Genomic DNA, 14385 nt, shown 5'->3' with positions numbered 1-14385 from the left:
TATCATTAGTTTTTTCCTCGGCATTGGCATACCAGTAATTACAACAACAACAACAACAATGACAAGGCAACATCAAACCAAAACCAAACCACATGATTAGCAAACATGTAAATAGGGCGATGATGATTAGTGCTCCAACATATATACCATCAATGGGTTTGTCATTGTCATTGTCAAGATGCTATAATTGCTTTAGTGGAAAGAGGATGATGACACCAATAAACTAGTCCTGCTAACCGGGCTCCCTTTCCATCTGCTCCCCCTAATCCCCCCCTCCCCATCACAGGTGGGCCCCGGCCCGGCCCGGGCCCACCACCAACGGAACCAAACAACAACTCCGTGAGCTCCCTCCCCGTCTCCAGTCTCCACCCCTCCCCGAAGGGTGCCGCGAGCTGCTGACCTCGCCGCGCCGCCGGCGACGCTTCCGTCCCCTCCGCCGCCGCCGCAGCTCCTCCGCGCGGGTGAGTGCCCCTCCTCCCCTCCGCTCTTCCTCGTCCTTCTTCCCACGCCGCGGTTCCGGGGGGCTGCCCCGAGCGAGCGAGTCATCTCCAGCGCGCACGCCGGGCTCCGATCCGCGCGGGACAGGCCGCGGGCCGGGCGGCCGAGCGAGCGCTTGCCCGGGAGGGAGCTGCCAAGCCGGGCGGGCGGGGTTCCCGCTGGGAATTTTGAATTTCGTGGCGGTTTCCCAGCACCGCCGCCGCCGCCCCCCGGAATCTGCGGTGGATTTCTGCTAGGTTTCCCGAGGCGGTTTCCGTGGTTCTCGACTGCTAAAGCTTGCCTTTTTTTCCCCTGCTCTCCTTCCTCCTCGTCGCAGATTCAGTTGCCCAGCGACCGGCCCACGGCCGTGGAGGAGCGGCGCTGATTGAGGCCGCGAGATTCGGGGTTCTGCCAGGGGCGGGGGAGCTCTCCGGGGCGATTCGGGGGCGGCCTCGTCGGATTCCGGCGGGGATTCAGCGGCGGAGGCGGCCTCGTTGGACTCCGGCGCTTGGGAACCCCTCCTAGGAATGGCCGCTGGCGGCGACGGCGGCGCCAAGTACAACTCGTACAAGGCGCCGGGGCTGCGGGGCGCGATACTGGAGGCGGCGCACGCCTCGTGCCTCGGGGACCGGTACGCGCTCGGGGAGCAGCTCGGGTGGGGCCAGTTCGGGGTCATCCGGTCCTGCTCCGACATGGTCACCGGCGAGGCGCTGGCCTGCAAGTCCATCGCCAAGGACCGGCTCACCTCCCCCGACGACGTGCGGGGCGTCCGGCTCGAGATCGAGGTCATGGCGCGCCTCTCGGGCCACCCCAACGTTGTCGACCTCAAGGCGGTGTACGAGGACCAGGACTCGGTGCACCTCGTCATGGAGCTCTGCGCCGGCGGGGAGCTCTTCCACCGCCTCCAGGAGCGCGGCTGCTTCCCGGAGCACGAGGCCGCCACGCTCTTCAGGTACCTCATGGAGGTCGTCGCGCACTGCCACAGCAAGGGGATCGTGCACCGGGACCTCAAGCCCGAGAACATCCTCCTCGTCAGCAAGTCGCCGTCCTCGCCCATCAAGCTCGCCGACTTTGGCCTCGCCACCTACACCCAGCCTGGTATGGTTGATTCACAAGTCTGGTCACCTCTGGATTAGTCATGTCTGGTGGTCTTTGGAGGCTAAATTGGGGGTTTGGATTTTGTCAGGTCAAAGATTGAGCGGCACGGTGGGGAGCCCGTTTTACATTGCGCCGGAGGTGCTTGCCGGCGGGTACAACGAGGCTGCCGATGTGTGGAGCGCCGGGGTTATACTCTACATCCTTTTGAGTGGCATCCCACCATTCTGGGGGAAGACCAAGTCGAAGATCTTCGAGTGTATCAGGTCGACAGAGCTGCGGTTCCCTTCCGACCCCTGGGACAGGGTTTCGGATTCGGCCAAGGAGCTCATCACCGGCATGCTGCGGCGCGATCCCGCACAGAGGCTCACAGCTGAGCAAGTTCTAGGTGAGACATCAGACATACATCATCTGTTTTGAAACCATAGGATGCTCGGCATTCCGTTCCTTTCTATATCATTAGCATCATACACAAGCATAGAAGTGACCTTTGGTTCTTGATGATTCATGTCCATGCCTTCATGCAACTGAGCTGTAGACCAGAATGTAGAGATCAATCGGAATTTGGTTGATCAGTATACAATTGTTTATTTAAAGCTGTTTTGAATAAGATATCAAGTCTTCACTGCTAAGTCATGAGCTAGCGCCAGCTAAAGGTTCAGTGTTAGGGTCATGTTCTGGATTTCTGGTAGAACCACTAGGGTACACAAATAAACAAGTCTGAATCTTTGCTGGCCCTTGAATGTTTCCTTTTGATAAATAAAATTCACATGGTTGCTTCTTTATTAGTGTTGATGATTCATCTCTGTCACCCTTGATAGAATCTTTGTTTGGCTGTCATTGCTTCATTTCCAGACCTTACTGTGTAGTACAGATCAGCTGTTAATGGTTTCCTTTCTCCTGATGATAGTTTACAGTTGTTTACCATCTGGGGTTTATTGCCTAAACAACCGCCCTTTGTGCAGAGCATTCCTGGATACGAGAACACGCCAACGATTCGCGCGATTCCTGCGGTGGTTGCCTTGAGATCGGCCTTGGGAGGGAGGAGCCTGGCTCGTGCTCGTTCTCCACGCCGATGGCGACACGCAGCCGCGACGTGAGCTTCAGCACCGGCGGCCCGATCGCCTGCCAGGGCCTGTCGGAAGAACCCTGCTCTCCAACATTCTCCTGTAGATCCTCCTTCTCTGCGTTCAGCGCAGCCAGGGCTCCAGCTCCATCTTGCGGAGCCTTGTTATTCTCATTCGGTGACAGCCCCGAACCCATGAAGGATGCTGCGCCTGTGGTGTTGATGCCGAGCTTCTCGTTCTTCTGTGGGCTAGGGTCCGACGAGCCTGAGCCATTGGTGGCATCAGGCGACATCACCACGGAGAAGGGAGCTCATTGTGTCGAAGACGCCGTGGTGGTGTGCCTCAACACCTCCTCCTCGGCTCTGAGGAGGATGGCGGAGGCGGCCCTGAGAGGGGCGGCTGTGACGAGGGCGAACCCGTCGTCACGCAGCAGGCGGAACCACACCATCGGCGCCGGCGACGAGCGGGGGCACCAGCACGACCTGGACATGGCGGTGGCCGAGTCGGTGATCCGGTGGGCGTCGTGCACGCACCTGTCCACCACCCTCTCCCTCCGCGCCTCGCTCGTGTGCTAGCATCGGCTCTACACCGGCGTCAGAGTTTGTTACTGTAGCCCGTCTCTCTGCTTGCACTGCGACGCAAGCCGGCGAAGTGAGATGAGACGAGAAGAGATTAGAGATGAGTGTGTCACTGCCACTGGTTGTAGTAGAGTGTAATCTGGACATGATGATATTGTTATAGACTTATATAGTAGATCGCCGAGTGTTTGTTGCTGGTGCCAAGTGGTGATGCGAAATCTGTGTTTGGAACTTGTGAATTTTGCGCGGAACGGGTCGATTTACGGAGAAATTGACCGTGTTTTCAGCCTCTGCGGCTGGAGAGTTTGTTCGTAAAATTTGAGAGGATTTGACCAGAAATTTGAATGGTTTCTTATATTGCTGAGAATCGTTTCCTTCTTTCAAAGAAGTTTAGGCAACAACTTCCGAAGCTGAAACTTTGCTCTGCCTCGCTCGCGCATTTCGTCGAACACCATGTCGTCCACCGCCGCCGCCGCCCCGTCCGACGGCGACGCCAAGCTCCAGTGCTTCCTGCAATGGCTCCAGGTCGCGCCCTCTCCTCCCTCCCCTAGCCCCCCCGGTCCCCGTGCTCTCCTAAACCCTGGCCGCTTTCCACCGCAGGCCAACGGCGCCGACCTCCGCGGCTGCACGATCCGCGCCTGCGGCCGCAAGGGCTTCGGCGTCTACGCCACCGCCGCCGATGCAGGCGCCGCCGACGGTAACCATCGCTCTTCTCCCCCCTGCCGGAGGCTCTGCAAGGCCCTGATCGATCGGCCGCGTGGTTGGTGGTGCAGGGGTGGTGATGGCGGTGCCGCTGGACCTCGCCGTCACCCCGATGCGGGTGCTGCAGGACCCGCTCGTCGGCGCGCGGTGCCGCGCGCTCTTCGAGGAAGGTGGCGTCGACGACCGCCTCCTCGTCATGCTCTTCCTCATGGCTGAGCGCCTCCGCCCTAGCTCCCTCTGGAAGCCGTAAGCTCACACCTTCTCCCCCTGCTCTCAACTCTGAACTCTGAACCACCGTTAACTTTTGTGGATTCTGCTCGTTGCGTCTGCAGGTACTTGGATGTGCTCCCGAGCACCTTCGGGAGCTCCGTCTGGTTCAGCGACGAGGAGCTCGCGGAGGTGGAAGGCACAACGCTGCACCGCGCCACGGTCATGCAGGTTCGTCAGTTGCAGACTGCTGCTTTTGCTTCTTTGTTGGATTGGGCATTGAGAGAGCAGTACATTGGTGGAAATGAACATAATGGGGGCTTTTGTTTCAGAGAGAATCGTTACAAAAGTTATTCGATGATAAGGTGAAAGGTCTGGTCGAGGAGCTTCTACATGTCGATGAATCGGGAAGGTTTGTTGAGATTTTGCTCCGTATTGGCTCTTTACCAAACACACGCACACACAGTTCCTTTATTATCTCAAAGGAATGCTTTTGTGCTGTGGTTTTGCTGTACAGGGGATTGCACCTTTTCATATATGAACCTCATACCCGTCAAATGTTTTATTTTGCAGCTCAATTGAAGTGCGGTTTGAGGACTTCCTTTGGTATGCGTATCACCAGTTGCATTTATAGTATTAACGGAAGTATATAAATTTTACTTGATATCATTTTGCCAGCATGGTTTCCCATGCTAATATGTGGAAAGTCCCAATTAGGTGAAAACTTTATTATCAAGGAATATGTACTTAATTAAAGCAACGGTTTCAACAGCCAATCCTTCCTTTAAATCCGATTGTTTAACAGCTTAGACTTCCGAAATGAGGCCTTTAATTATCTGCAGGTTTATTTCTTCTCTTTTTCTCCCCATGCCAATCACCAATATGAGTTTATGCCAGGGCAAACTCGATTTTCTGGACTCGAGCGCTGAACATCCCACTGCCTCATTCTTACGTTTTTCCGGGCTCGCTTGATGAACAACAGAACAGAACTGGGGAAGTTTTGGGTGCTTCTAGTCTCACCAATCAACAGGTTAGTTTGAATCTTCCCGAACAAGAGCCGTCTAGCAACTCAAGTTTAATCTTAAGTATTTGTCATTCTCGCATTGTATGTAAATTTCCTTTTCTATTTTATACCGGTGGTTCTGGATTTGTTTCTTATGCACAACCTTTGTGGAATATGGCTAAATGTCAGTGGAACTAGTTAACGGGTATTTAACCACAAAGAGAAGAACCTTAGCTACCATTATTATCACTGCCAAGGATCAAATATTTAATTGGGTGATAGGTGAGTAGTCATAGCTGCAACTTACGCGACCCACATATCCTAGAATTACAATGTCACAATTACTGGCATTTGTTTTTGCTGCATAAATAATTATCATCAGTTTTTAACCTCTTTTGAGGGGCACAGCAAACAATGGGAAAACTGCAGTTTAGAACACAGTGATTTTATCTGTAAGATATAGAGAAGTGATGCTGATGAAATAATGGTTTCCTGTAACTGCTGGAATAGCGGGCATCCATATACTCGTTATTACAGAAATCATGCCTAACAGTTCAGCTTGTAAAACACAGTCTAACTATCAAGGACTAAAATGGACTTAAATAGTCACACAAGGGCTAAATAATACTCGCTCCGTTCACAAATATAAGATTTTCTAACTTTTTCCTAAATCAGATGTATATAGACACGTTTTAGCGTGTTTGTTCACTCATTTCAGTCTGTATGTAGTCCATATTGAAATATCCAAAACTTCTTATATTTGTGAACGGAGGGAGCAGTACATTAATAGACCTATAATATAGCAATACTTGGAAGAACTTCTTGATGCTTGATGAGCTAGCGCCAGTCATTTTTTCTAATAATTATGGCTTCTGGTATCTTATTTTTATTTATTCCAAATAAGCTAATAGATATCATCATCTACAACATAACACTTGGTGTTTATTTGCAGGAAACTGACATTACAACGAAGAATTGTAGTGGTGAAGAGATTCCTGAATTTTGTAATACAGAGTCAATTTGGGTTGAGGGACTCGTGCCAGGAATCGATTTCTGTAACCATAGTAAGAGTCCTAAGTAAAGTACACGAATGATCTAGATTTAAGTCAGTTGGCATGACATATTGGAGGATACCCATAAGAAACACTTCAGTGTGTATTTGCCAAGAGTTACATGAATTTTACTAGTGAAGACAGTCAAGCTTTCTCTGTTAAATAAGTATTGATCTTTCCCCATTCTAAGATAAGCTTGATTGTCCACTCTAGATGTAAAGGCTCTGGCGACATGGGAAGTTGATTCGGTGGGAAATTTAACAGGAATTCCTGCTTCAATGTACCTCATGCTTGGTAATTATGCTGATCCAAATTTTGTATCTCATAGTTCTTCGTTTAAGATTTTTTTCCGAACTTGTTTGTTAGTAGATTATAGTTCCCACTATGGTCGTGTCTATTCTTTGTGGAGGCAAATTGCTCGGTAACATCACAGAGATCATGCCAGTTTAAAAACATCATCAGTGTCTTGTGTGTCACTGGCTCACTTACAAGTGGCCCCAGGGACCATTTGCCAGCCTCACATTAAATGGTGTTTTTCCATCTTATACAGTTTTACAATGTCACTGATCTAACCTCCTTATATTCGTTTCTTTCTGAAGTGCAAGCTGGTAAAAGCTCTGTTGAGACTGGGACAGAGATCTACATAAATTATGGCAACAAAGGAAATGAGGTACTTATACAATTATTAACAAATCTAGCCTTTGTTTTACAGCTTTTGAGACTTTAGAGTTGACTTTATTAAGGCATGGAGTAAGATGCGATGCGATGAAAACAGTGATAACATGTGATATCAAAGCATGAACTAACACTAGATCTAAGGGTATAAACCACCAGGACAGCTAAATATTATCCTATATAATATTTGTTACCTTCCGTTCTCTTTATATAACAATCCTTCCCTTTTGATCATATTTGATGGAGTTAGTATTTATCACCTGTCTTCAGACTTGTTCATCATCGTTTAGCTAGTACACGTCATGGTACATTTTTTCTAGAACGGTAAAAGTTCTCAGATGTAGTTTCTTTAGAGTTGCACACACAGTTACACGCCCGATGAATAATCTAGAGAAGAATTATCATGTAACTGAGGCCTGACAGCTTGCATAATGAAAGGATAAATGTTTGGACGGGGCGAGGGAGGTACACACACTCCAGTCCACTGGCTCCATGTCCATTTTGTTTTGTCCATTGGATCTGTGATTTTCTACATGGATCCACATATCCTTACAGATTTACTTTTGATACATATATGCTAGTTTAAGAGTGCATATTGGCTCTAGATTTTCAGCATACTTAAAACAGGGAAGGTACTTTTCTATCTCATTGGTGAATGACAAGTTGCACTAACATCATGTTTGTTATCAAGAAACTGTAGTGTGTTTCATGATTTACTATTTATGCGTGGGTTTAAAACAACATGTAGTCATTAAAGATACCAGCAAAGTCGCCATGATTTATGTATGGTTATCAGAATAGAATTACTGATGAAATGTATTTTGTGTTTACCAACAGGAATTGCTGTACCTATATGGATTTGTGGTTGACAATAATCCAGATGATTATCTCATGGTAACCCTCACATTGATGTATGCGCCAAAAGTTTGTAATAAGATTTGTAGGATATATTTTGCAAATTTCATTTTCTGGTTAACGTATAGATTGCATGCTAAATGTGAACCCATTAAAGTGACCGATTGCAACGAAACAAAAAGAACCAGCTCACACTAAAAGGAGAAACAGGAAAGTCATTATTCACTGCAATTTTAGAATTAGGAGTTAAAGTTTGATAAATGGTACATCAATGCCTTCAGCGTATTCTAAGTTTGATAATAGATCAATACCTTTTTTAAGAACCTCTTATAGCATACTTATGTAAGAAGTAGCTGTTTATCCTTTGATGTCCTTGCTTTAACTGCAGGTTCATTATCCAGTAGAAGCTCTTAGACAGCTTCAGTCTGCTGACGTTAAGATGAAACTAATTGAGATGCAGGTACAAATATGTGTTTATTTTTTTTAAAAAAATTACACCAAGTGTTTATGTTTATCTTGTATGGCTTCAACTATGTTCTGTTTAGATGAACTTACCCAACACAAAGTTTTCTGGAATTGAGTCAGAAATTTGATTGCACTTATTATCTATACCCCGCCGTCTTTGGTTTGTTTTGTATGGGGTATTTGATATTTACTGAGTGGCTCGAGTTATTTTTTTTATTTGGAAACACATGGTTCGAGATTGTGATGACTTTTCTAATGAATTCAACCCATCTGAGCAGCTGTTGCCACTTGCCAGCATGGCTCTCACTTTGTATGTATTTAATGTTTGCAGAAGGCTGAATTGAGATGTCTTCTACCTACAAGTTTGCTTGATAGGGGATTTTTAGGAACCAGCACCAGTTCTAGTGAAGATGATAACAAGAAAAATGCTAGTCATTTTTCTAGTTACAGTTGGAGTGGTCAACGCAAAGTTCCATCATATCTCCACAAAAATGTTTTCCCTCAAGAATTTTTAAGTACTCTTCGCACAATTGCCATGCAAGAACATGAGCTTGAACAGGTTGCTTCCCTGCTTGGAGAGGTTGGTGTTTTTCTTTCACATACTGAACAGCGTGGGTTGATTCCTACTCCCTCCGTTTGGAATTACTTGTCTCGGATATGGATGTATCTAGAACTAAAATACGTCTAGATACATCCATTTCTGCGACAAGTAATTCCGAACGGAGGGAGTAGATGACAAACTGGGTACTCTGAAAACAAAAGATGTAAAGTGAGTATTAGCTTCATATTTTAGCCATCATGCTACATTACCAACTGCTGGATGAGATGATGAGCTCCTTATATTTCTGTTTGGAGTAGCTTTACTATATATCATTATTGGTGTTAAAAAATACCATATAAAACATCGTTGTAGACCATCTGATTAACCTGTTAACAAGAGTGCCTGCTGTAAAGACACTGAGTTAAACCTGTGTATTTCCCTTTTTTGAAAGAGTTGTTCATGGAGGAACGGCGCTCTAGTTTCATAGCAATTTGTTTCGTTTGCTGATCTAACTCATTTTGAATTAAATTTTTGTTCTTAGCATTATGACATATGGCTTTTTTCTTTAAAGAAAAAGAGCGAGTCAAGAACCATTTTAGGATGCGTTGCATCTGGGCTTGAAGGACAGTAAGTGTTGTCTTTTTGTGATCATCTGGTTTTGAGACCCTTCTTTGAACTTGCTCTTACTAGGTTGGATCTAGTGAGGATGGAGAACCATCTGATGCAGAGATCAAAAGCGCTATATGGGAGGTGTGCGGTGATCATGGAGCGCTGGGATTGCTTGTGGATCTTCTTAGGGTGAAGTAATACAAACAATATGACTCCTTTTTCCTCCTCCTTCGTGCACCATGCACTTGTTATATTTGATAGAGCCCTGTCAAGTGTGAACAGTTAGTTGATCAATCCTCTCATTTTGCAAGAATGGCTGAACTTGAAGAAGGAACTGGAACAGAAGCATCTGACAGTCAACTGCTGGAGAAATTTGATTTCAACGATCCAGATGACTCCTTGAGGTAAATTTTCTTTATGTTGCTGGGAAGATGCCTGTTTTTATTTCCAACGCTTACTCTTCTTGTATAGATCTTAACATAATATAGTTATCCAAATTTACTTCTGGGCACTAGCAACAGTGACTATTTTAAGAGCCACAGTAAGCAATGTGTTCTTTTGGAGAAAGCACTCGATTGCCACAGCGTCAACGTGAGCAATGTAGCTGATATTGCTGGAATACCGCCTGAAATTTTCATCGCCCAGGGAAAACTAGAAATATGTTTCATTTGTTACGTCAATCAGTTCAATTGCCTGACCACTTTGGTTCCTGCAGTTATCTGTACATAAACAAGTCTGTAACTGTATTGTGCCATAAACAAGTGATTGACTCAAAACCGCACAATACCCTAGTTTCTGATCTTAGCTAGGGTGCATGTTTTGTCCGCATTGTCCTTAATAAATCTGACTGCCACGGCATCGGTGATTTCTTACTGTTTCCTTGTCCTCCTTTTCACAGTGCAACCGTCGAAGGCGTCGAAGCGACGAAATCGAGAGTGAACAGAAGGTCGTGTATAGTGTACCGTAGAGGGCAGAAGCAGCTGACGAGGATGTTCCTCAGGGAGGCGGAACGTCTTCTGGAGCTGTCCGCGGAGGAGCAGACATAGAGACTTTGCTTACCTGGTACAACATGTGTTGGGAGCGACACATCTCTAACTAGACTTGTGTTGTTCCGCTTTGGAGAAATATATTTGCTACACCCAAACTTTGGACAAATATTGTTATCCTTGTATTGGGTTTTTTCAGACTTAAAAATAGGATCACACTCACACAAGGAAAGTGTACACTAAATACAATCCGTATGCCAATATGTACCTAGAACGCGACGGCTGCCCATCAAGCTCACTTTATTTAGTCTGATAATATGGTCAATGTCTTTATGCATTTTCATTTCCCGTGGGATGATTATCATCATAGATTTGATGTCTTTTGTCATCTCCTCCTAACCTTAGGGTGAGAGGGAGGGTCATATGATCCATTTCATTATGAAGTTCATGTCGCGGACAAGTGGACCCTCCTATGGAAGCCACGTGCTTGCACCTCTTGAGAAAGTGGCCGTTAACACGCAATGCATCAATCATCTATGATGTTCAGAAACAAGAATCATGACCTTGTCTAGAAATCACCAAGGTGATGCTAAAAAATAAGAACCAAGATCTTGTCTAGGTACCGCCAAGATGATGCTAAGAAACAAGAACCAACATGGGCGGAATATAAGAGCCGGTCAGTTTACTCTAATATCACAATTGGCACTATGATAACCAAAAAACTTGTAGATATGGTGCGATGAAGGTGATGTTTGGTAGAGAAGAGTTGCATTCTGATGCTCAGCTAAGTAAAAGCTGCATTATGATTCTTAGCTAAGTAGTCTGAGGGCTAAACGGAGCATCTTGTGAAACATGCAATGGTGTATATAAAGCCCAGCACTGAAGAAACTTAGCGAGAAAATAAAAGCATATGCTGAAAGTGTGACATCAAAGTTACAAACCTCATGAAGTTACAAAAACGGGTTGCACAACTCATGAGCAGTACGTGCTATTAGTAATCACGTGTGAGATATACATGAACCGCGTGTTCAAAGTTAACCATATGCAGCACTAGATAAATTTTTTTAGAACGAAGGCTCGCGAGGAGCCCGGCTTTGAATTAACAAAGCCATCAACCGGCCAGGAGTTACAGCAAACAACCAAATTACAGCGGTCAGAAGGATACAATGGGAACACTGGACTGAAACGCTAACTACAACCTCCACAAGCAGCTAATGCAAAGGAAATTAAGATTACAGCTTGCAAAGGCCGAGCACTCCACACTAGGATCATATGAGGAAAAGCAGAGCAGCAAAGCAGGGCATATCCGACCTTCAAAGATGGCCATGCTCCAGGAACACCTAGAGAAGAAGGGGAACAACATCTTCCATCTCAATCACCGAAGAGGGACCCTACCCCCTCGCCATGGCTCGTAGGCGCCGCACCGTCGGGGTTTCGAGGAGCTCACCCTAGAGCTCGAAGAATGCCGCCCTCACATCGGAAGGTGGACATAGTGCGGCCACTTCAATTTGGGATATCCCTAGCCGGCCGCTCCGCCACGGTCCATGCCCAGCTAGGTGGAAATACGCTTCGTGGAATCGGACGATGAAGAGGAGGCAGCTCCGTCCCTCACCTGCAGCGCCTCCCGACCGCATCCCGCCTCCCTAACAGCGCCTCCAGCAAGGTCACGGCGCGCAAGGCGCCGCCGCCACCAAATCCGAGAGGATATAAGGTTTTCACCCGGGCAGGGTGGGTCGGGGTGGAAGCAGGGGACCTCGGCTGCGCCCCCATGGAGGAAAGCAGCGCCCTTGGGCGTTGCCGCCGCCGGACCGGCCGGACCGGCCAAGGTTTCCCCCGGTCCCCTAGCTGGCCACCAACTCGCACCAACGCCAGGGCCAGAGAGCAAATCACAAGCCACCGCCGACGGCGAGAGAGAGGTAGCCGGGAAGGGATTTCGAACCTCCAGATCTGACGAAGAATCTTCGCGCCGCGGCCGGATTCCACCAACCACCCGCCCCCCGCGCGGCCAGGCACACTGGCCAGCACCCCTGCGAACGCCGCCCACCGCCCGACGACGCCGCCTCTCCGCTTGGGGCCGCCGCCCCAGGAACCGCAGGCCTCCGAGAGGGGATGGAGCGCCGAGATCCTCGCCGCCACCTTCACCGGCGCCCGCGCAGGCTTCCCGGCGGCCGTCTCCGGTAGCGGCGAGGGGAAGAAGGGAGTGGAGGGGGGGGGGGGGGGGGGGGGGGGGAGACTCCGGCTCAACACTAGATAAATTAAGTTAACAACGCTTTCTTCCGTGGCGGTAACTGAGCTGAACGTCCCTACTTCTCAACATAGCGCACAAAAACTAACTTCACTCTCTTCGTTTAGTGTTGGTAACAAACAAGGTGCTTTCTAGTACGTAATAAAGCCGCTAAAGTCGTCATATGTACTGTACATGGGAGAAGACACATGCTGTAATCTGCAACGTTTATTTGTACTGCAGTGTGGTTATTCAGGAAAGAAATGGAAGCAGCAGTGGGTGGCCTCGGCCTGCGAAACCATGGCCCTGTTGCTATCATACCAGGAAGCGATCTACTCCCTCCGTTCCAAAATAAGTGTCTTAAGCTTAGTATAAATTTGTATCAAAGTTAGTACAAAGTTGAGACACTTATTTTGAGATGGAGGGAGTATTATTTATTTTGAAGTGGCTTTACTACCTACCATTCTTGCTGTTAAAAAAATACCATGAGAATGTTGTTGTAGACCATCTGGTTAAGCTGTTAGTCTGCTGTAATGTGAACAGAAAAACCTAGTTAATCAATGTATTTTATTGTATGAAATAACTGTTCATGAAGCAACAATGCTCTAGCTTCATAGCAATTTGCTTCATTTCCTGATCTAAATCATTTTGAATTACATTTTTGTTCTTAGCATTATCTTGTATGGCTTCTTTACAATGACCAGTTTGTGCGAGTCCAGAAACGTGTTAGGATGTATTGTATTGGGGCTTGAAGGACCATATTGATCTAAGCCCCTTCCTTGCACTACTAGGAAAAGGGCTATAGATGGAATTGACATTAATGGCGCACCAGACATGTGGTGCGCCATTAGTATATACTAATGGCGCATCACCTTCTGATGCGCCATTAGTGTTGAAACTACTAATGGCGCACCCTGCCCACGGTGCGTCATTAGTACCAATTTTTTTTTGAACTAGTGCGCCTGTCCAAACATACTAATGGCGCATCCACTGGTGGTGCGCCATTACTAGTTGTAACTAGTAATGGCGCACCAGCCAGAAGGTGCGCCACTAATGTTATTTTTTTATTATTGTTTTTATTCCTTTTTTTGCAAAACTACTAATGGCGCATCAACAGGGGGTGCGCCATTAGTAACCTGGATTACTAATGGCGCATTTGTTGCTGGTGCGCCATTAGTAAGTGGGCAGCAACAAGATATTTTGGACAGCCTCTCCTCCCACACTCACTTTCTCCCCACTTCATTCTCTCCACCGCCTCCTCCTTGTCTCGGGTGCCTCCTCTTTTTCACCTCATTTCCACCATAGATTCATTCAAATTAAGTGGTTAAGTTACCTTGTTTTGCTAGGTAAGTAAGGGGGGAAGCTATATTTATGTTGTTCTCCCTACAACAATGTGCACATGCACTTTTTATGGCCTAGCTAGATCTATGTATGTTCGTGGTGTTGCATATGTTTGTGGTGTTGCATATGTGTTTGTGTTTGGAGGTGTACCGGTATTTGAAATGCGATAGTTGCCAATATTTTGCCGGAATGTTGATTCATTTCCGTTTCGGCGAGAATTTTGGCATTAAGCATTCTTTTTGGTCCTATTTTTAGGGAAAGTCATGCCAAATTTTTTCTTGGTTCTAAAATATCGTTTTGCTCTACCCCGCAGGCGACCATGGTCCGCACGATGACCGAAGGCATCGTGAATAGGTTTTTGAGGTCCGCGAAGGCCGAGATGCTTCAAAAGAACGAGACGGAGATAAGATGTCCGTGTCGAAGATGCAAGCTGAATAGCCTTATTGCGGACCCGGATTCCGGGCAGGTGCGGGACCACATGCTCTTGCGTGGTTTCATGGATGGCTAT

The 14385-nt window shown here is 47.2% G+C and overlaps 1 protein-coding gene across 1 annotated transcript; it reads left to right on the top strand.

Moving 5' to 3' along the window:
- Positions 1 to 299: 299 nt before the first annotated feature.
- On the top strand, positions 300 to 10660 carry LOC123147026 (uncharacterized). Its single transcript, XM_044566282.1, has 17 exons — positions 300 to 461; positions 815 to 1575; positions 1664 to 1960; positions 2538 to 3153; positions 4252 to 4357; positions 4459 to 4538; positions 4700 to 4732; positions 5024 to 5156; positions 6082 to 6193; positions 6395 to 6475; positions 6781 to 6851; positions 7694 to 7750; positions 8100 to 8171; positions 8508 to 8756; positions 9408 to 9520; positions 9638 to 9730; positions 10225 to 10660. The coding sequence occupies exons 2-17, from the start codon at positions 1005 to 1007 to the stop codon at positions 10370 to 10372; spliced, it is 2832 nt and encodes a 943-aa protein (XP_044422217.1). The 5' UTR covers positions 300 to 461; positions 815 to 1004; the 3' UTR covers positions 10373 to 10660.
- Positions 10661 to 14385: the final 3725 nt, after the last annotated feature.

This window comes from Triticum aestivum, chromosome 7A (assembly GCF_018294505.1).
Source record: "Triticum aestivum cultivar Chinese Spring chromosome 7A, IWGSC CS RefSeq v2.1, whole genome shotgun sequence".
In the NCBI taxonomy this organism is placed as follows: domain Eukaryota; kingdom Viridiplantae; phylum Streptophyta; class Magnoliopsida; order Poales; family Poaceae; genus Triticum; species Triticum aestivum.
This window is presented reverse-complemented; position numbering and strand designations above follow the sequence as displayed.

Coding starts and splice junctions, on each gene's coding strand:
- LOC123147026 (XM_044566282.1), top strand. CDS start 1,005: ATGGCCGCTGGCGGCGACGGCGGCGCCAAGTACAACTCGTACAAGGCG. Junction 1,961..2,537: donor CACAGCTGAGCAAGTTCTAG/GTGAGACATCAG, acceptor CCCTTTGTGCAG/AGCATTCCTGGATACGAGAA. Junction 8,757..9,407: donor TTGCTTCCCTGCTTGGAGAG/GTTGGTGTTTTT, acceptor TGCTCTTACTAG/GTTGGATCTAGTGAGGATGG.